The 21,328-nt window shown below is 40.9% G+C and overlaps 1 protein-coding gene across 1 annotated transcript in view; it reads right to left on the reverse strand.

Annotated features, from left to right (window-relative positions):
- LOC139461002 (atrial natriuretic peptide receptor 1-like) overlaps positions 1-21,328 on the reverse strand; it is a 198,619-nt gene that overhangs the window by 8,808 nt on the left and 168,483 nt on the right. Inside the window, exons 6-15 of the mRNA XM_071242470.1 lie at positions 21,043-21,181; positions 20,249-20,333; positions 19,656-19,782; positions 16,340-16,438; positions 9,301-9,378; positions 4,009-4,113; positions 2,967-3,038; positions 2,279-2,444; positions 1,138-1,293; positions 423-594 (exon numbers count right to left, since the gene is read on the reverse strand). Coding sequence (XP_071098571.1) covers positions 423-594; positions 1,138-1,293; positions 2,279-2,444; positions 2,967-3,038; positions 4,009-4,113; positions 9,301-9,378; positions 16,340-16,438; positions 19,656-19,782; positions 20,249-20,333; positions 21,043-21,181 — 1,199 coding nt within the window. The remainder of the gene's footprint in view (positions 1-422; positions 595-1,137; positions 1,294-2,278; positions 2,445-2,966; positions 3,039-4,008; positions 4,114-9,300; positions 9,379-16,339; positions 16,439-19,655; positions 19,783-20,248; positions 20,334-21,042; positions 21,182-21,328) is intronic.

A 21,328-nucleotide genomic window follows, 5' to 3' on the forward strand; every position in this document is an offset into this window, starting at 1 on the left:
GCTAATCAGCTCGTCTCCTTGGTCTGATGGGACCTCGGCCAGCACTGGCTAGAATCCATGATTGAACAAGGATGTTACATTGCACAAGACACCCTTACGACAGTCTCAAAGTGGAAAGTCGCGTTCAAGACCATGCCGCAGTTTACCATGGACACCCACTCAGACACACTATTCTAACTCCGAGTCGACATGACCTTATATATTATTATATAACTGTAGTAAGGTGCTCATATCACTGTAGTAAGGTGCTTCATATCACTGTAGTAAGGTGCCTCATGTCACTGTAGTAAGGTGCCTCATGTCACTGTAGTAAGGTGCTCATATCACTGTAGTAAGGTGCTTCATATCACTGTAGTAAGGTGCCTCATATCACTGTAGTAAGGTGCCTCATGGTGGATTGAGTGGATCCAAGTGATCCCTACCTGTTGAGTTTCCTGATGATTGACTTCAGCGCCGTGACGTCAGGCCTCTCCGCAGGGTCGTCTGCCCAACATCGCCGGATGACGTCAGCAAGCTCGTCACAAGGACAGTCATAATCCTCCAGTGTGGGTCGGAACAAGGGGCGACTACCCTTCTTCACCTTATCATGAATCTCTGCATTGGACAAGAACGAAACAATTTTAATGCTGAAAGTAGTGGTTATATAACTATGAGTTGAGGGAGCGTGAGACATACGACAGCTTACCTTGTGGTGAGAGATCCAAGCCTTGCTTCATCTATGGGTTTTACATTGAAGAAAGGGTTGGGTGGAAGGGAAGATGATGTGGTTGAGGGGGCGTGAGACATACCACAGCTTACCTTGTGGTGAGAGATCCAAGCCTTGCTTCATCTATGGATTTTACATTGAAGAAAGGGTTGGGTGGAAGGGAAGATGCTGTGGTTGAGGGGGCGTGAGACATACAACAGCTTACCTTGTGGTGAGAGATCCAATCCTGGCTTCATCTATGGATTTTACATTGAAGAAAGGGTTGGGTGGAAGGGAAGATGCTGTGGTTGAGGGGGTGTGAGACATACGACAGCTTACCTTGTGGTGAGAGATCCAATCCTTGCTTCATCTATGGATGTTACATTGAAGAAAGGGTTGGGTGGAAGGGAAGATGCTGTGGTTGAGGGGGCGTGAGACATATGACAGCTTACCTTGTGGTGAGAGATCCAAGCCTCGGAGATGGAAAACCCCACTTCTGTATACGATCTCTTGACAGATGATAGCAAAGCTGTACACATCCGCCTTCTGACTGCCTTCCGGTGGCCGACACATCATGCGCAGAAGCTCGGGGGCCGTCCACAGCTTACCTGCAACGTGCGTTCTCAGATGTATGTTTGTTTGTTTGTTTGTTTGTTTGTTTGTTTGTTTGTTTAACGCCCCACTTAACAATATTCCAGCTCTATGGCGGTGGTCTGTAAATAATCAAGTCTGGACCAGACAATCCAGTGATTGACATCATGAGCATCGATCTACGCAATTAGGTATGATGACATGCATCAACGAGGTTGGTGAGTCTGACCACCCGATCACGTTAGTCGCCTCTTACGACAAGCATGGGTTGCTGAAGACCTATTCTACCCCGGATCTTCAGGGTAGATTTAAGGTGAGGTGACTTGAGGCAAAATAGGGTTTAACTTCGCGTTCAAGATTGTTTCAGATATATAACGACGTGCATGCATGTGTGTGTACATGTATGTGTGTGTGTGCATGCATTTGTGTGTTTGTGTGCATGTGTGTGTGTGCATGTGTGTGTGTGTGCATGGGTGTGTGTGCATGTGCATGTGTGTGTGCATATGTATGTGTGTGTGTGTGTGTGCATGTGCGTGTGCGTGCGTGTGTGCGTGTTGGTGTGGTATAGAGAGTCTGCTTGTACCAGTTTATAGAGCTTAGCCCACTGAAATACCATGCCACAGCTTAACATGAATACCCCATACAGACCAGTTGCTTACAGAAAACAGCGACCCCCCTCCCAACGTTTTGAAGGGATAAAATATGAAACGTTAATTTCTTTTTCGTCTAGCACACTGATATCTACGTTTGGATGTAGTATCTATGTCGCGAATACGACTGTTAAGTTTTTATATATATTATTTATTTTCACCAAGCACACGGATATCTACGTTTGGATGTAGTATCTATGTAGCGAATACGACTGTTAAGTATGTATATATATTATAGGAAATATTGACAATAACACTATCAGCATGTTGTGGTGCCAGAGATGTACTGGTATTATTTCATGTATTATATGTCGCACTCTGAAATGAGAAGACAGGCTCTCAGTTTACTCACTGTTATAAAACTGGTATTTGTTGTCCTCTTCGGCCACCTCGACATGGCGGAAATAGTGGAGGCCAAAGTCGGTGACCTTGACCACGAACCTGCTGTCCACGACACAGTTGGTACTCTTCAGGTTGCCGTGACTCTTGACCTCACTACTGTGGAGGTAGGCGAGTCCCTGGGAGAGATAAGGAGGGAGGAATCAATGAGTTGTTAACGCCGTCGGGAACAGCATTTCAGCAACATCACGGCGTGTCACCTTGATGTGGGAGGAAAGCCCGAAGCAATGCAGGTCTTAGATGTTTACCAGTTTAATGAAATCTACGAGTAGGGGTATGGTGATGGCAAACCTCGAAACATCATCAGTGCTAACAGGGATTAAAACCCGGGATCCTTGTAGAGGTAGAGAGGTAGAGAGAGAGGTAGAGAGAGAGAGAGAGAGAGAGAGAGAGAGAGAGAGAGAGAGAGAGAGAGAGAGTAATAAAATGTCAAAGAGTACCTGTATGTCAATGTTACAAAGTACAGTTCTCACTACATGTGACTATATGTGACTGACACAGTCATGTGACTCCATGTGACTGTATGTCACTACATGTGACTGTTTGTGACTGCATGTGACTGACACAGCCATGTGACTGTATGTGACTGTATGTGACTACATGTGACTACATGTGACTGCATGTGACTGCACGTGACTCACCCTGACTATGTCCTGCATGATAGAGTAGCGGAACATCCAGTCCAGCTTGATCTCGTCATTCTCCAGAACGTCCTGGCGGATATAAGGCAACAGTGTTACAACATCCTGGACATCCCGTCTGCCACAAGCCACTGAGACATCACAAAAGTAGGATCTATGATGTCTACGTAAATACTTATTCAGTGTAGGAAAGTAACGTAGCCAAATGTACCCTTAGTAGAAATATAGAATTGTTTCCCCCGACGAATTATTGCCTTCATGGGCAGCATAATAGCAGATAAAACTATTTAACAAAGCTATATTTGGGATAACACTTTCTTGTAAAATACAATTGCAGCCACCGAGGCTTCCACTGAAAATAGAAGTCTGACAACTAAAAGTCCAGAGCACCTACTTTGTGTACCCTTCTGATAAGTGCAGATTGGCCTGGCTTCCGCGACCGAAAGCTATGAAATACCGATAAACCTACTGTTCCGTTAATGTAAAAAACGTTCATTTCATTTGGGAATACAGACAGAAGATGTACAACCTCACAAGAACATACAGATATCTGAAGCCAAACAAATGTGTTGTGCCTTAATGTGACATGTCAACATTTCCTCAGGGTTATTAGATAAACACTATATGGAAACAAACAACGTTGTGTTACACTCTCAAGACACTGCCCACAACAACTACAAAATATATTTGTTGATGACTCTTGCATCACCATGATCGCTGTTCTGCAGAATTGTTAAACAAATACAAAACTTATTTAACTGAACCCTAAAATCTTAAAAGCTCTGCATTCTTCATTTTCTATCATTTAAGAATGGAAACAATGTCGCTTTTTTCCAAATAGTCTAAAAAACAAAACCTTGTTATTCCGGATGTTTCTGTTACCGATGAAATCCTCCTTATTTGCAAGTAAACGGATAAACGAATCTCGTGTTCTCCCTGTGCACATAAAAAAAACACTTGTAAAAACACTTTTCCAGATTGTCCAGATTAGCGGGTGTCCCCTTTAATGCCATCCTCATCCTGACCAGCTACTCCAACATACCTGCAGACTCCCTTTGGGGCAGTACTCGGATAAGATGCATTGGTTCGGCACGTCAATGCATATTCCAACAAATCTGACAATGTGGTCATTCTGTAAATCCTTGATCTGAAAGGGAATCGTCCATAAATATACAGAATATATACATAAAAGAAATCTCGCGCTATAACTCAGGACAACAGTAATGTGTACTGTCAAGTGCTGTAATTGACCTGTTGTTTGCTAGTGTAATGAGTAAACGTGAGTTTCATGTATTTGTATACGATTCTGCCAAGCAAAAGTAACTCTTTGTTTGGTCATTCAGGGAAACAGTATACAGGGGAATAACTATACACATTCATACAGTTTATACATAATTTGTTGAAAAACGTATGTATGATTCTGAAATATAAGATATTATGTGTGTGGTGCAGTTATATCTTCTTGCCCGACTGTCTCTGAAGATTCATCACTATTCACAGAAACACCAATCTCTGCGTGACTGCATCAATTTGTTTTTATTCATGACACATGTTTATGATCATATTAGTTTCTACCATTTAATCTAACTAATTTATCTGAAGAGAGTACAAAAGAGTATTACTTTCCATGTCTTTATTGGTTCACATTTACAGTGTTATATAACGCACATTTAGCACCACTGTCACAGACGTTAGCTACACGTTTGCACGTGTCAGTTTCATCAACATGATTTCAAAATACGATCAATTCAATTATTTCTTGTGTGGAAAAGAAGTTTTGAGAAAAGTGACTACCATGTCATGGAAAATGTCAGTCTCATCCCTCTACCACGCGTTGCGGCGCCATGTTAATCTGACGCCCAGTGGAACAGTATGACGTTATAAAAATGGCGTCCACTTCGGAACAGAACGTTGCTTCATTTTCTGAAGCCTGGGCACATTAATTGTTTGATAGGCATTATATATTAATATCTCTACTCGGGCACATTAAGCTTATCTAAGATATTTAAGCATTATGGTGAACATTTTGGGATAATTGTTAGTGATTTATTCATATTTTATCACCGATATTTTGCCTTTATTATCCAATCGAATCTGCATCGACAGATAATCGAGGCTGGTTATTCTCTGGAGTTGAAGTTATTTCTTTCAAAGTAAACATTCGGATGAATCATTATTAAAAAAATACTTATTGAAACATATTGAAACAACCGAGGCCAAATCACTTGTCACTCCTAGAATGTGTATGCAGCAATCTTTGTATAACAAACTCGGCACATTTTGTAGATAACTTCTTTAATATAGTATATAATATTTGATATAGTATATAGTTCCGGTTATATCGTTGTCAACCCAACCCCAACCAGCTGTGTGATTTGGGTAGGAGTGGATCGTTGCTCGCCATGTCGTTACAGGCAACTAACGGTATCGGGTGACTTCATTGATACATGTCATCTTATCCCTATTGTTTACAGACTGCCGTCATATAGCTGGAACATTGCTGAGAGCCGCGTTAAAAAACAAACAAACAAACAAAACAGTTTCATTATGTGGTCATAATGTTATTGTAGAAAGAAGAATGGTACACCCACTTGAATTCAATTTAGAGGAATCGAACGCTGACAGTTTGTAATTGTTTACTTTCGTAGTAAATCTGCTAAAAGATATCCGTTATTGTACATACTGTGTTAAACACAGCACAGCAGGTTGACCTCCAAGTATGTAATGTACCGTTACCATGGTAATGGTATATCCACCTGCCACTTTTAAAACAAGATACCGAACCAACGAGAAGTATACACTTGAAAACTAGATTTCACCAAAACATTACAACCGTTCTTTAAGCGTTCCTTGGCGGATAACAGTTGCTGAAACTCTTCAAAGATAATGTTCAAAACACAACGATGATATGATATCAAAAACACCACCATGGAATAACCAATTCTGGTTTGTCTCCTTTCTAGCCACTATAAACAATGGGTGTCTACTTTCTTTTGCCTGTCAGTTTATATAAAAAGGGTTCTGTCAGCTCAACAAAGCTGCATCATATTTAGCCGTCATATATATACTCGTAGATTTACATAGTTATCAGACAGGCATCATCTGATAAAGTTCATGAAAATGTCTTCAGTACCTAGATTAAATTGACAAATTCCGATAAAATTGGAGAAATGCTTAAAATATTGTTTTAATATCATCAGATAACATTTTGGACTCGTAAAATGACAAAGTTGATATTTGAAGATTTATATTGTCTGCTCGGGGCAGGCCATTAGATGAGATCAACATGATGTTTGATCAAACATCATTCATTAATGACTGTTTTCATAGTAACGCGCACGGGAGTCTGTGACATGATCAGTATTGTTACATTCCAAGGCAGCAAACCTACTATAATAACGAGATTGTCAAACCTACTATTAGAACGAGATTGTCAAACAACGCGGCACATGGAACGTTTTCATTTCAATGTTAGGGTAAAAATATAAGGTGATTCAGGTGTGACAGCCATCCTTCATATATCTGAGTCAACACCATTTGACCGTGTTTCTGACAAAATAACATTCATTGTACGTAATGGATAAGTTATGTTCTCCATGAATGTATCGATGTCACTGTCATGATCACAAGGTGGCTTTAAATTTTACTTTGACATCGAAAGTATGGACAGACCAACACATTCTAGTGTGAGTGGCTTTCAATGCCGCTAAGATGTAGGGGAAAGACTTGAAGTTAGTCAAGTCGTAGACATTTACCAGATAGGTTTATTTGTTTGCTTGTTTGTTTGTTTACAAAACGTCGAACTCCGCCATATTCCAACTTGAAGATGACGGTTGTACCTAATCGAGTCTAAACCGGTCAAACCATTGAACGATGTTAAGAACAACGTCCAAAGCCAATGTGGTATAATGAGAGGAAATCAATGAAATCACAGTGAGTGACAGAGTGAGTGAGTGAGTGAGTGAGTGAGTGAGTGCAGCTTTACATCGCTTTTAGCCATATTCCAGCAGAATCACGGAGACTGGACTTCACAAATTGCACCCATTCGGGGAATAGAACCCGGGTCTTCGGCTTGACGAGCCAACACTTTAACCACCAGGCTACCCCACCGCCCCTCACTGACACTGACCCCCTGATCCATCTAGTCATGGTCATGGTCATGGTCATGTCGCACGACCTGCATTGGTTTCTGGGGATCATGCATGTACCAGGCACTTGGCTGCACTCCAACCACCAGTGGATCCTGGCCTAAATAAGGGACGTAACTCTGCCATGTGGATTGCAACGACTGTTAAACAGTTGTTAAAGATAGCCCCAGGATGACATATTAAACTGACATAGTACCCATGTAATTTTCTATTCTTCTTATTGCTTCAATAAAATACCTAGATATCTCATTACAGACAGACGGACAGGATTAATTTTATGAAACCGATATAGTGCTTTTGTGAAAATTTAATTAAATAGGTAATTGCTTGAAATTCTACAATTTAATGTGTCTTTCCTTTGAAGTTCGACATCACAGAGTGTACTGGATTGTATCTGATCATGCTACACAACATGAAGTGATGAACGGTCACTACTTTACTTCACATTATGAAATTGGGATAATTGTCAAAAGTTGTTAAAGTACGGCTGAGATGAAGGAAAATATGAACATATGGACCAGAGGGAGATTGTGTCATTTCTGGAGATATTAACACCACATTTAGCAATGCTCCACCTATATCACAGCGGGCGGTAAATAATCGAGACATGCAAACCAGTGATTGATATTGTGAACAACGCCCCATGCCTCGGATACGAAGACACGCAATGAACCACGTCTTCAATCCGGCCTCCCTCCCCCCTCCCTCTCCCTCCGAGCCCTTTAGACCCCTAAGTAAAGGTGACAGAGGTCCCATTTCACCCGGATGTTCCATGAGAGCACGGATGTAGGGATTAACAGGGATGTCAGTGTCCTAGACATAGTCACATGCCACTTACCAAGGAGCTTCATATAAGCAAGGTACAATATGTGAACCCCATCTCCGGTGTCCCCCGCCGTGATATTGCTGAATTTCTGCTAAAAGCGGCGTAAAATCAAACTTACTCACTCACAATTCGCGAAGCCTATTTCCGGAGCCCCAGTCGTTACATTACTGTAGTCTTGCTCAAAATATTTTGTTCTACTAGATGGTTAGCGGATACTGGTTCACCATACTTGAGGTCGGGGGTGGAAAGAGAAGTAAAACTAAAGTACTCATGGAAATGAAAAAAAAATTGTTTTGCTGGATTTAATAATCAACACAAAGCATTACGTAGATGTAAATACGAAATAACAAAACAACTGGAAAAGTACTAGTCTGGATTTGCTAGTTTTATCTCAGTGCTTAATACAAAATGTACTTTACAGGAGGTAATTTGTAGGCACTTTCAACATTCAAAAATAAAACTAAATTGACATGGCAGAAACAGGCTATAGGCATTATGCAAATTAGCCTGGAAAAAAAGTTATCAAAACAACAATAAAAATAACAGCTATGTTTATGTACATAATAATAATGACAAGTAAGTTGTTGTTTGAGAAGGGAATATGTTACTTTTACGTTCTGATATTTTGATGATGATTCACTACCCCACAATGCCACTCACAAATCACTAACCACTGACAATTCACATGCACGCGGGTTTCAAGCACCTGTTTTCACCTGTCGTCAAGGTGTCATAGGTCATGGACATTCACCTTGATCTACTAACACCTGGTTATGCTCAGTTTCACAATAGTCTGTTTTGTTCATATCTTTACACACTTTTACGTGTAAAAAGACATAAAAACCTTTGTTACGCTGTATTTGTGCCAAGGCCCAATTAGTACTAATTGAGTTGTTTGAATATTTATATATTTTGTATATTAACTGCATTTATTTATAATCTGAGATCGAAAAAAAACCATATTTTTTTTCATTTCCGTGACCCGTTTCATTTAAAACGATGACCTATGACTTGAACTCGAATTTGACTTCATCTTGCATTTCTTTCCACACTTTTTTGTGATCTGGGGCGTAAAACCAAACTTTTATGTCACTCCATAAGAAATATACTACCAACATGCCGTAACATGTCTGTTACAGAATACATTTGAACTTGTTTGTAGAAAGGGTGTGCTCAGTCTTCGCTATACAAGACATCCCCACAATGTTCCTGATCCATATTTGGGTGTTCACACATTTCTCAAATGTCAATATGAAACAGTGACCAATCAAACTGCTCCATACATAACAAACTACCCGCTCATGCCCAATGTTATTCTCACAGACATCCACAAGACCTACATCACTACAGCATCACTTACCCTCTTGATCTCCAGGAGGAGGGGCTTGCTGATGCCAATACTCGTTCTTTCCACCAGCTTCACCGCAATAATCGCTCCCTGAAAAGCAAACTATGTAATCAATATTGATTCACTTTGACATTTATCAAACATCTATCTCACTACGGCTCACTTGTTATTCCCCTAGGCGAGTTTAGATAAATATATGAAACTCTGCCATGGCATTTACAGCAGGAATTCAAGTTCCTGTTACATATTTGTGCTCCTGTGTCACACACTGTGAACGGTCCAGCTTTTATATATGAGTAGATAGGAATTTGAAATGAATTTTCTTATTGAGTTGACTTCAAGAGTTCTCAATGATAACACTAAGATAAAATATGTCCAGTGTCTAGTTCTGTCTACACTCGCTCCTGCATGTCAAAACATATGTTAGAAACACTGTAGCTCACCTGAGAGTATCAATGGATATGTTTGGAGAGCTGTAGCTAACCAGATAGTACACATACTTATGTTAAGAGCACTGTAGCTCACCCGACAGTAACAATGGATATGTTTAGAGAGCTGTAGCTAACCCGATCTTAAACATACATACCTTAAAAGCACTGTAGCTCACCCGAGAGTATCAATGGATATGTTTGGAGAGCTGTAGCTAACCAAATATTACACATACACACGTTAAGAGCACTGTAGCTCACCTGAGAGTATCAATGGATATGTTTGGAGAGCTGTAGCTAACCTGATATTATACCTCCATACGTTAAGAGCACTGTAGCTCACCCGAGAGTAACATTTGAATATGATTGGAGAGCTGTAGCTAACCAGATATTACAACTACATACAATAAGAGCACTGTAGCTCACCCGACAGTATCAATGGATATGTTTGGAGAGCTGTAGCTAACTAGATATGACACATACATACGTTAAGAGCACTGTAGCTCACCTGATGTTGGTAGTTCACATGCGGTAGGTATCTGCTGTGATGTTGGCAGGGGCAACATTTTGTAACTTTTCCAACATCTACACATGTATTTTACACAAAACAAATTATTAAAAACAAATGAGACTTTCATTACATTGGCGATTTGTCATGACATGTATGTAGATCAATTTGTGGGCACGAGCCTAAGGCGCCACATTTTGCTGTGCGGAGTTGCGTCCCTTAGGCGTTGCAGAATCCTTTGATTCGGGGTTCGAAACTGGTTCTTCTGATAATGTTTCTAGGTTTGTCAGAACCATACCCGTGTTCGTAGGTATCACCAAAGACCTGCATCACTTCGGGCTTTCCTCCCGCATCAAGCTGACATGCCGTGATATAACTGGAACACTGCTCAAAGTGGCGTTAAACTCACTCACTCTCTCTCTATGTCTTCAACAGGGGGACAGGTGGCCTGGTTGTATAAAGAGCCAGAATAGTTTAATACAGATTGATGTCCACAGTTTACGATTTTCTAGCACAATATGGTGTTTAAATGTTTGTTATTAATAAACAGTTAGACCAGTGCTTTCATGTTTATAATAATAATATGACATTTTGTGCAGAATCGATACTTTTGGAGTTTAAGAGAACATAAAAGCAGATTAAGTGTTCGACTTACTTTTACTTGCAAAAATCGATATTTATAGATGCAAATTTGAAAAAAACCATCTCATTTTCATGTTTATAAAAAGGAAGCTTTTTCACGATACAACATTAAAAAATATATTGCTTTCAGGACAGGGTATCAGCAGAAATTCTATGGTGCTTGGATGCTGTATCATAAACTTTTTAGAAAATGAGGAGCAGCTGTCATTTTAATTTTAGTTTTTTACTTAAGACTTTAATGTTTGGGACCATGTACTTTCCATTACTGCAATATGATAAAGAGACGTTAATAGTTTATGCAGTATGTTGTATTACGAGAAGTTTGTTATTTTCTGTAAAAACACTAAGAGGTACTGATAAGTTGTGACATATGTTATGGGCTTTCTGCTACCCTGGACGGAAGCCCATTTTATGTGAAAGGTACTTCATAAACGTCCCCCCCCAAAAAAAAAAAAATAATAAAAAAAAAAATATAACAAAATATAAATAATAATACATATAATACAGCCAAGGGGTATTAAATGGGACTTGTTTTCAACGCGGTTGTTCGCACGGAGATAAACACTGCATGAAAGGTCACATTTCCGTGTTCCGGAATTCCCACTTTGAATCCGGAATTTGAACGTCTAAAAGAAATATACCAAAATCAAATTCTAAAAATATAATTCTGAAAAAAATATTCTCCAAGACTACGTGCCCAAGGATATCAATTTCCTGAGGGAGGTGAGAAACAGCATGACACACAAACTTACCGCTGTCTTCACATGCCAAAGTTGACATTACTTACAAGAAAAAGACTCAGACAACATTTGCATCCGGAAAGCTTCCGGGTACCTTTCGCTACCTTACCTTGTCATGGTGTATAACCATGTTTGTGTATGCGTTTTACACTTAATTGAACAAAATTGACTACCATTTTTTAGATTTTGTGAGAAGGTTTCGGGCCTGACTTTTTAAACCATAAAAAAAGTGTTTTTTTTAGATAAGAAGAAAAACCTTTGCTTAAGGATATTTAATAGAATTCATAGACAGGCTCCATGACTTTTTCAAGATAATATAATCCATGAACTGGTCTTAATTTAAAGCGTAACCTCTTTTAAACAGGTTATTTCATATTGCAATAAAATGTTATGCCATAATATGTTGATAATTTGAATGTCTTTTTTTTTATTAAAATAGGGTACTGAGGGCGATTTAATAAGTTTTTGACTGTTTGACTGAAAATATGTTTTGTTTTCTGATACTGAAAGGGGTTTGTTTTTTGTTATACAATAATGATATATCAATTTTTTTCATTTCATGAAATAATTCCCCTTCAGATGATACGTTTTTTAGTTATATTTTGACTTGATACATTTCTGAGACCGCTTCCGTGGTGTAGTTGTGGTTCCATTCCTGGTTGCGTTGTACCAAAAGACGTTAAAATATGGCACTTGTTGTTACCCTGGCCGTCTTACTTGACATATATGCTGATTATGTCTTAGGATTTAGTAAAACTAAAAACGTCAGAAAACTATTAATTAAAAATAATTAAAAAAATAACCAGCGTCAAATAACGACATTGTTATAAATATTGCGCAGTAAATGATTACGAAAACGTCCAACTCTTCGACGCATGTGTATTAGTATATATAATGACACTTCCGGTTTTCTTGTAATGAGAAAACACAATTGTCTCCCCATGTATTGAAAGGCATGGTGTCTGACAAATTATAACATGTTCACATGGTGCATATTAATTATTTCGTCCCATGTTCAAGCGAGATTGCCATATTTAACCCGCAATATGCATCTAATGGGAAGACATTGGCACTTGCCCTGCGGTGCTAGGTCGTTATTCACATCAGACTATACATATTGACACGTTCGGCTGAAAACTTCTACTTTAAGTGGAAGAAATTTGCAATTTTTGGTAATACCCTGCTGAAGCTATACTGTCATATCTATTCAAATTCTCCACCTATCTGTTGAAATTAGTGCCATTTCTTGTCTGGCCGAAGCCCCTTATCCCCGGTCATAATAGCCTCGTTAAAGGGGGGATGAGCTGCCGCCCACTGATTGGTCGTCAATGGGAGTTAATGACGCGCATTAGAACAGCGCCCCCTGTCGCCGGATGGCGCAGTGCCTGGGGAGTCTGGCTTTACCAGTGGAGATAAGTCTATTAATTTCCGGCTTGGTTTAGAATGATTTTTGGATAAGATTGAGAAGCTTATTTTCTCTGTAAAAAACAAATTCTTATAATATTTTTATATCACGCCTTTTTAGACAAAATACCGCGTTGACATTTTATACATGAAATACCAATTTGAACCAAATACCTTATACGGTGACATTAACCATGCACATTGGTGCAGTCGGATGCCTGAGATCCCTTACTATGTGAAATCAGCAACACCGGAAGCGCTCGTTAAATCTCTAGCATCATGATCATCATCATCATCATCATCATCACCATCATCACAAGGCGGTCTCTCTTTCTGTGTCCAAGAAGTGGGAGTTATCTTCTCATTCACATTTATAGAAATAATGCCGCCCAATTTTCGGGTCAAAATAAGTCGTTTCCCCATAATTGTGTTTGTTTGTTTATTGTTTGCATATTCCAGCTATATGACAGTGATCTGAAACTAATCAAGTCTGGACAAGACAAATTAGTGATTGACATCATGAGCATCTATCTACGCGATTGGGATATGTTGACATGCATCAACCACCTCAACCAGCCTGGCCACCCGATCCAGTTTGTCGTCTCTTACGACAGGTATGGGTTGCTGAAGATCAATTCTTACCCGGATCCACGCAATAAAGGGTATCGGGTGGTCACAATGTCGGACCTGACTGATCGTCATCATGGGTTCTAGGCTATCAGTCATTTGTTAGTCTTGCCCAAACTGGATTGGTTCCTGGCCGCCGTGGTCTTAGCTGGAATTGGCTACTTCTGCAATAATCGTTCACCCACGTACCCATGAAACCAGAGCATGTCGGTGGACTTAAATGTCGGATGAAACCCACCATGTGTGCATCATCATTCTGTTATTGGTGCACCGGAAAAGCACCTTAGGCAAATCAATTCACACAAAAATTCGTTCATTGTTTTCAGGACAGACCTTTTGTGGTATATGAAACAGATCTTTGAGAGCAGATTATACAGCTGTTGGCGAGATATTGTGATGCCATAGATGTGTGAAGCGGTTCGTCCATGTATAGTTCCACGTCCTTCCAAACTGTCATATCAGTGTTCACGCTCAGTCGAATTAACAGGCAGCAATTTCCTGGGGGAATTAGGAAACCCAGGTATAGTACAGCTCGGTATTTGTGTCGGAAACGGCGTAAGTCTTTTGTTCCCTTGTGTCATCTTGTGTCGAGTCAACAGTCAGGTGACAATATGTGTGACGCACGAGTGACCTTAGAACCAGGGATGTCTACATCTGATACTAAACCCTGATACGTGTGTGTGTGTGTGTGTTTGTGTGTTTGTGTGTTTGTGTGTGTGTGTTTGTGGTGTGTGTGTGTTTGTGGTGTGTGTGGTGTATGTGTGTGTGTGTTTGTATATGTGTGTGTGGTGTATGTGGGTGTGGGTGTGGTGTATGTGTGTGTGTTTGTGGTGTGTGTGGTGTATGTGTGTGTGTTTGTATATGTGTGTGTGGTGTATGTGGGTGGTGTGTGTGTGTGAGGTGTTGTTGTAAATGTGTGTGGTGTATGTGTGTGTGATGTATATGTGTGTGTTTGTGTGTGTGGTGTTATTGTTTGTGTGTGTGTGTGGTGTTTGTTGTGTGTGTGCGTGTTATGTGGTGTGTGTCTGCTGTGTGTGTGTGGTGTATGTGAGTTGGGTGCGTGTGGTGTGTGTGTTTGTATGTGTTTGTGTGTGATGGTGGTGTATGTATGTGTGTGGTGTGTGTCATGTGTGTGTGTGTGTTGTGTGTTGTGTGTGTGTGTGTGTTGTGTGTGTGTTGTGTGTGTGTGTGGAGACTGTATCTAAGCATTGGCGAACTGAGTTAGACGAGCCATGACTACATGTGACGTCTATGTATGTTCCCTTTTTTATCACATTTACCAAGAAACCTCTGGGGATTCCGGGGTAGAAAAGGACCTCAGCAACCAATGCTTGTCCTAAGATGTGACTATGCTTGTCGTAAGAAGCGACTAACAGGATCGGTTGGTCAGGTTCGCTGACTTGGTTGATGCATGTCATCGTATCCAACTGCGTAGACCGCCGTCATATAGCTGGAATATTGCTGAGTGCGGCGTTAAACAACCAACCAACACACCAATTGCGTAGAAAGATGCTCATGATGTCAATCACTGGATTGTCTTGTCCAGACGTGACTATTTACTGACCGCCGCCATATAGCTGGAATATGTCTGAGTGCGGCGTTAAACAACCAACCCACCAATTGCGTAGATTGATGCTCATGATGTCAATCACTGGATTGTCTTGTCCAGATTGTCTTTACAGACCGCCGCCATATTGCTGGAATATGTCTGAGTGCGGTGTTAAAGACACACAAACAAACAAACACTTGCCAAGACAATACGAAGAAACTATCTCACCCTCTCAATAAATGAGAAACGCAACAATCTATCTTTGCTTAAAATCGAGGGTCATTATTGCAGCAATCTGTACTATGGGTCATGCTGCACACCGTGTCAAGAGAGAAGCAATGGTGTTTGTCTGAATACATGGCGACTTCCCACTCAATTCGTTGATTATATAAATAATGGCTGCCCCTCAAAGCTGTTGCATGTATGTGGAGAGGAATTTCTGAGTAACTCGGCTCCGATATGTTTAAGGAAAGGAGAGTTAAAACATGTCCCTATTCTTACACGTTCTAAATAGCCGTATACCTTGTATTGTACGAGCAACAGTGGCAGAGAACACAACTAACTGACAGGTCCTTTCGAAAATGGAGAGCTCAAACTATAGAATGACGTCAAAGATGTGTTTTAATCATAAGCGAATGTGTATATGTTACAGTCAATGTGAATAATGACTGAACGTGTATATGTTACAGTCAATGTGAATAATGACTGGCCGTGTATATCTTAGTCAACGTGTAAAATGACTGAACGGGTATATGTTACAGTCAATGTGTAAAATGACTGCAAGTTTCACAATATAAGCCACTTTTTCTACTGTTTCCCCGGCATTTTGACTGGGGGTTAGACAGAAGTTCAAAGGGTCTATCAAAATAGACTAATGAGTCTATATTTGTTAGGCTAAGAAAACCCATTCTGATCTAACATTCGATTCAGAGCTGTGTCAGAAGTAGTTCAACGTCAAGCAAATAACTGCATTTTGATATACATTTCCCTGGCAATGACGTAATGGCAGAGTCAGTCAGAATATCTAACATTATGTCACATCACCGTGTTTTTTTTTAAATCAATGTGTCTTCAGGGGACCCCTGCCTATGACACAAATCAAGGCTCTCGGAGACGATAATGAACACTGTAATGTTGAGCCGAGGGGTCTTACCTTGTAATATCCAGTTTTGGTGAAGAGTTGTCGGCAGCCAACGTCACTCAGATGGACGGCGATAGTATCAACAGAACACGAACTGGCGTAGGAATATTTCTGGAAAATATGAAGGAAAACATTTGAGAAATATTAAATTGAAATAGCAACATTATTAGTTTTTCGAAACCTGAGTCTGTTCTATATCTGGTAGGTGTTGATGTGCCAAGGATGACAATTATTTGACTGATTTTCGATATGAGCATGTATATTGCTCACTGAAAGCAACTTTTTGGTGATCAGTTTCACTTAAGTTTATGACAACACTATGTGTTTGTTGCCTTGAGAACACCCGTCAGATAGCCAGCACCTGGTGTTAACACTGTCACTATAAATATGCTCTGTAGTAATTCACAGTGATCCGGGTTGTTGCTGAGATTATTACTGGGATCTTCACCAGTGTCACACGTACTCTATCTGGTCAAACACCTGGTGTCACCTTTATTACTGGGTTTGTCACCAGTGACACACATTCTCTATCTGGTCAAACACCTGGTGTCACCTTTATTACTGGGTTTGTCACCAGTGACACACATTCTCTATCTGGTCAAACACCTGGTGTCACCTTTATTACTGGGTTTGTCACCAGTGACACACATTCTCTATCTGGTCAAACACCTGGTGTCACCTTTATTACTGGGATCGTCACCAGTGTCACACGTTCTCTATCTGGTCAAACACCTGGTGTCACCTTTATTACTGGGGTTGTCACCAGTGTCACACGTTCTCTATCTGCTCAAACACCTGGTGTCACCTTTATTACTGGGATCGTCACCAGTGTCACACGTTCTCTATCTGGTCAAACACCTGGTGTCACCTTTATTACTGGGGTTGTCACCAGTGTCACACGTTCTCTATCTGGTCAAACACCTGGTGTCACCTTTATTACTGGGATCGTCACCAGTGTCACACGTTCTCTATCTGGTCAAACACCTGGTGTCACCTTTATTAGTGGGATCGTCACCAGTGACACACGTTCTCTATCTGGTCAAACACCTGGTGTCACCTTTATTACTGGGGTTGTCACCAGTGTCACATGTTCTCTATCTGGTCAAACACCTGGTGTCACCTTTATTACTGGGATCGTCACCAGTGTCACACGTTCTCTATCTGGTCAAACACCTGGTGTCACCTTTATTACTGGGTTTGTCACCAGTGTCACACGTTCTCTATCTGGTCAAACACCTGGTGTCACCTTTATTACTGGGTTTGTCACCAGTGTCACACGTTCTCTATCTGGTCAAACACCTGGTGTCACCTTTATTAGTGGGATCGTCACCAGTGTCACACGTTCTCTATCTGGTCAAACACCTGGTGTCACCTTTATTACTGGGTTCGTCACCAGTGTCACACATTCTCTATCTGGTCAAACACCTGGTGTCACCTTTATTACTGGGTTTGTCACCAGTGACACACATTCTCTATCTGGTCAAACACCTGGTGTCACCTTTATTACTGGGATCGTCACCAGTGTCACACATTCTCTATCTGGTCAAACACCTGGTGTCACCTTTATTACTGGGTTTGTCACCAGTGACACACATTCTCTATCTGGTCAAACACCTGGTGTCACCTTTATTACTGGGATCGTCACCAGTGTCACACATTCTCTATCTGGTCAAACACCTGGTGTCACCTTTATTACTCGGTTTGTCACCAGTGACACACATTCTCTATCTGGTCAAACACCTGGTGTCACCTTTATTACTGGGATCGTCACCAGTGTCACACGTTCTCTATCTGGTCAAACACCTGGTGTCACCTTTATTACTGGGATCGTCACCAGTGTCACACGTTCTCTATCTGGTCAAACACCTGGTGTCATCGTGATAATCGTAACTATGATCTAATGAACAGTGTCAGTGACAGTTCCCTATCTGACAGAGAAGACCTGGACATGAAGCACCGAATGTCCTCATCACAGCTGCAACAAAGTCAATAACACACGGATCCTATTAATGGTAAGGGAGGCAACTCTGCACTGCAAATTACGGCCCATGTGTCCTAAGAGGGACCACAAACATCTTCCTCTGTCATTTATTCATGGAAAGAATTCTATTTCAAATCAAGAACACAGATTGACTTGGTTTTCTTTTTCGAATTCTTCCTAGCTCAAACCAATATTCGGATCACACACCGCCTATCATACAGAACTTGCCATTATGAATGAGCGGAGTGAAGTCTTTGAAGTTGGTATACTTGAAAGCTTTTCTCACCACAGCTTCTCCATCTCACAGACAGGCCAAATTAGACCCAAACCCTCTACAGGAGTAATTTCTGAGTCTATGATCATATACCCCAGGAAGACGGAGTTACTTATTGGCTTTACTTCTGACTAGTTGCTGGGGGTCCTTGAAGAAGCCATTTGGAGACGAAGCTGTCTGATGTTGGACGGACTATAGTGGTTTGAGTGTCAGCGTGTGCCACGAGTATTTTCTGTGGGAGTACGGGCGATCAGTGGCTTTAACATCGCCGGATGTTAATATTTTTTTAGGTTAATCCTATCTCTCTGGTACTGTTGAGAAAAGACCTTCTTGAAAATGACATTATAAGTCTGTTTGGGTTTGATATGCCAAACTGATAGATGAGAGTGTCAGCATCAACAACGACGTTACAAAGTCAATTCATGCAATGAAACATTTGATATTTTATCAATTATCGCCTCTTAAAGCAGGGCATTGATATCTCGAGGACATGATGCATCACTAAACATGTCAATGGTGCGCGTGTTGTCTTAAGGCAATACAACATCAAGCCATATTTATCACTCGTTTTGACAGTTCCCGTCCTTAAAATATATGCATATGTTTTTTTTATTCCGTATCACTGATGAAACAAGAGAATAGACATTATAAACATTATGCATATGGTAACACATTCTGAAAAGACCCATGAAGATCCGGGGTAGTATAGGTCTTGAGCCACCCATGCTTGCCGTAAAAGACGACTATGCTTGTCTAAGAGGCGACTAACGGGATTGGGTGGTCAAACTCGCTGACTTGGTTGATGCATGTCATCGCATCCCAACTGCGTGGATCAATGCGCATGATGTCAATCACTGGATTGTCTGGTCCAGAATCGATTATTTACAGACCGCTGTCATATAGCTGGAATATTGCTGAGTGCGATGTTAAACAACAAGTACACATAAACACATACAAACACATCTTGAATTCTTATCATTATCTCGATTAACAGAGAGTTTTATGGTGGCAAAGAAGGTATCAAACTATTGAATTAACGGTCACAATTTTGTGACCTCAAAATATCTACATACCCTGTTTATACTCAAACGACTTCCTTGGCGCTCGAGCTTCCGGTTCTTCTCCGGAGAGCCAAACAAGATGTCCTCCCACCTCACTCTCCAGTTCATTTCAGCAAGTTCCGCTTCTAATCGGATGTGCCTGAATATAGAACCGGAAATAGATGCGATGCCCGCAAAGTATTCGCTTGGTTCATATCTAAGTGGTCATAACAGTATGACCAAATCAAGTCATTTAGGTGTGTAGGGTGAACTGACCCATGTGATAGATGTAATTGATGGAAGTAAGGTCAAGGTCAACGCAAGCTGCATACTTCAAACTAGCAGAGCAGAAGGAACATTTTTGGCCAAATATTCATTGACATTATTTCAAAAAGAATGAAGCTAGGAATTGCTTTTGAAAGAGAACATTTTTTTCATTTCATCAAAACATAAAAAAGATTCTCTCTGAAGTTGATATGCAAATTGTTTTTGACCCACATGATTTTGTAAGATGATCTAGCATGTCCAGAGACCCCTATCCCCTGACACCCAATACTCCAGGGTAGTGATCCTTTCAGAATGGGATTATTGTACTGGATAACCGAGGATTCATTGATTCCACTCACCTGTAGATGAAGAAGACGGCGACCAGGACGATGAGGAGGATGGAGCCGAGCACGATGATGACGATGCCGTACTCAGGGAAGGGTTCTGTTGATATAGACAAAGATCAGAGGACATGTATTGCTATGAAACAAATGTAGAAGTGGGGTGTAATTGTATTCACCTGAATACAGTGACGTGAATGCACGTGTGTGGCTGCTTGTACTAGACAGGACTAATGCTAGTTTTATAGTGCTAGCCCATTGAGATACCATGTGACAGTTTGGCATGGATACCCACTCAGACACAGTAGACTGACTCCGAGCTGCCCAGTCCTTGTTTTATGCCCTTCATACGAAGCTTCAGGCAGGGTAACAACAAATACCATCTTTAGAAGTATTTTGGTAAGACTCGACCAGGGCATCGAACCAACCACCTTCCTCTCTCCGGACAGACACTCTATCCACTATACCACGGAGACAGTGGTACAACAGTGTTTAATACAACAGACGGCTGGAGCTAGCATGCTATATGTTGTAGCAGGATCACGAGGGGTACTTTAGGTTTTATGCGCCCCGCGTTAGGTTTTGTACCTCAAGCTGGAGGATTTTTGTTTTGAAGCGGAGAATAAGGGATATAGTCTGCCTCTCAGAAATTCACGTGCAGCCTTCCTTGCTCGTGGCGGGGTATAAGAGATGTATTCCCTCGCTGAGAAATGTATACCCTCCAAGGCGGTTTACATAGTATTTTATCAAGATCACATGGACCAATCAGATCTCATCACTCTGACATGGAGGTATGATCAAGGAGTGTGTACCTTCAGGGGGACACTTGGACCCGTCGAAGCCACACTCAGGGGTGTCAGGTGGGGGCGTGAGTCTACCCCCTGCCCAGTGAATGGATCGGCCCGGAACTGGCTCATACCGTTTCTTGCTTCCATAATAGTTGGCTACAACCTGGAATATACAAAGACAAAAACCATATACCTGGCATCAACTCTAACTCTAACCCTAACCCTAACACTAACCCTAACACTAACCCTAACCCTGAATATACAAAGACAAAAACCATATACCTGGCATCAACCCTAACCCTAACACTAA

The sequence above is a fragment of the Haliotis cracherodii genome, unplaced genomic scaffold (assembly GCF_022045235.1).
Source record: "Haliotis cracherodii isolate W230 unplaced genomic scaffold, xgHalCrac1.p SCAF_14, whole genome shotgun sequence".
In the NCBI taxonomy this organism is placed as follows: Eukaryota; Metazoa; Mollusca; class Gastropoda; order Lepetellida; family Haliotidae; genus Haliotis; species Haliotis cracherodii.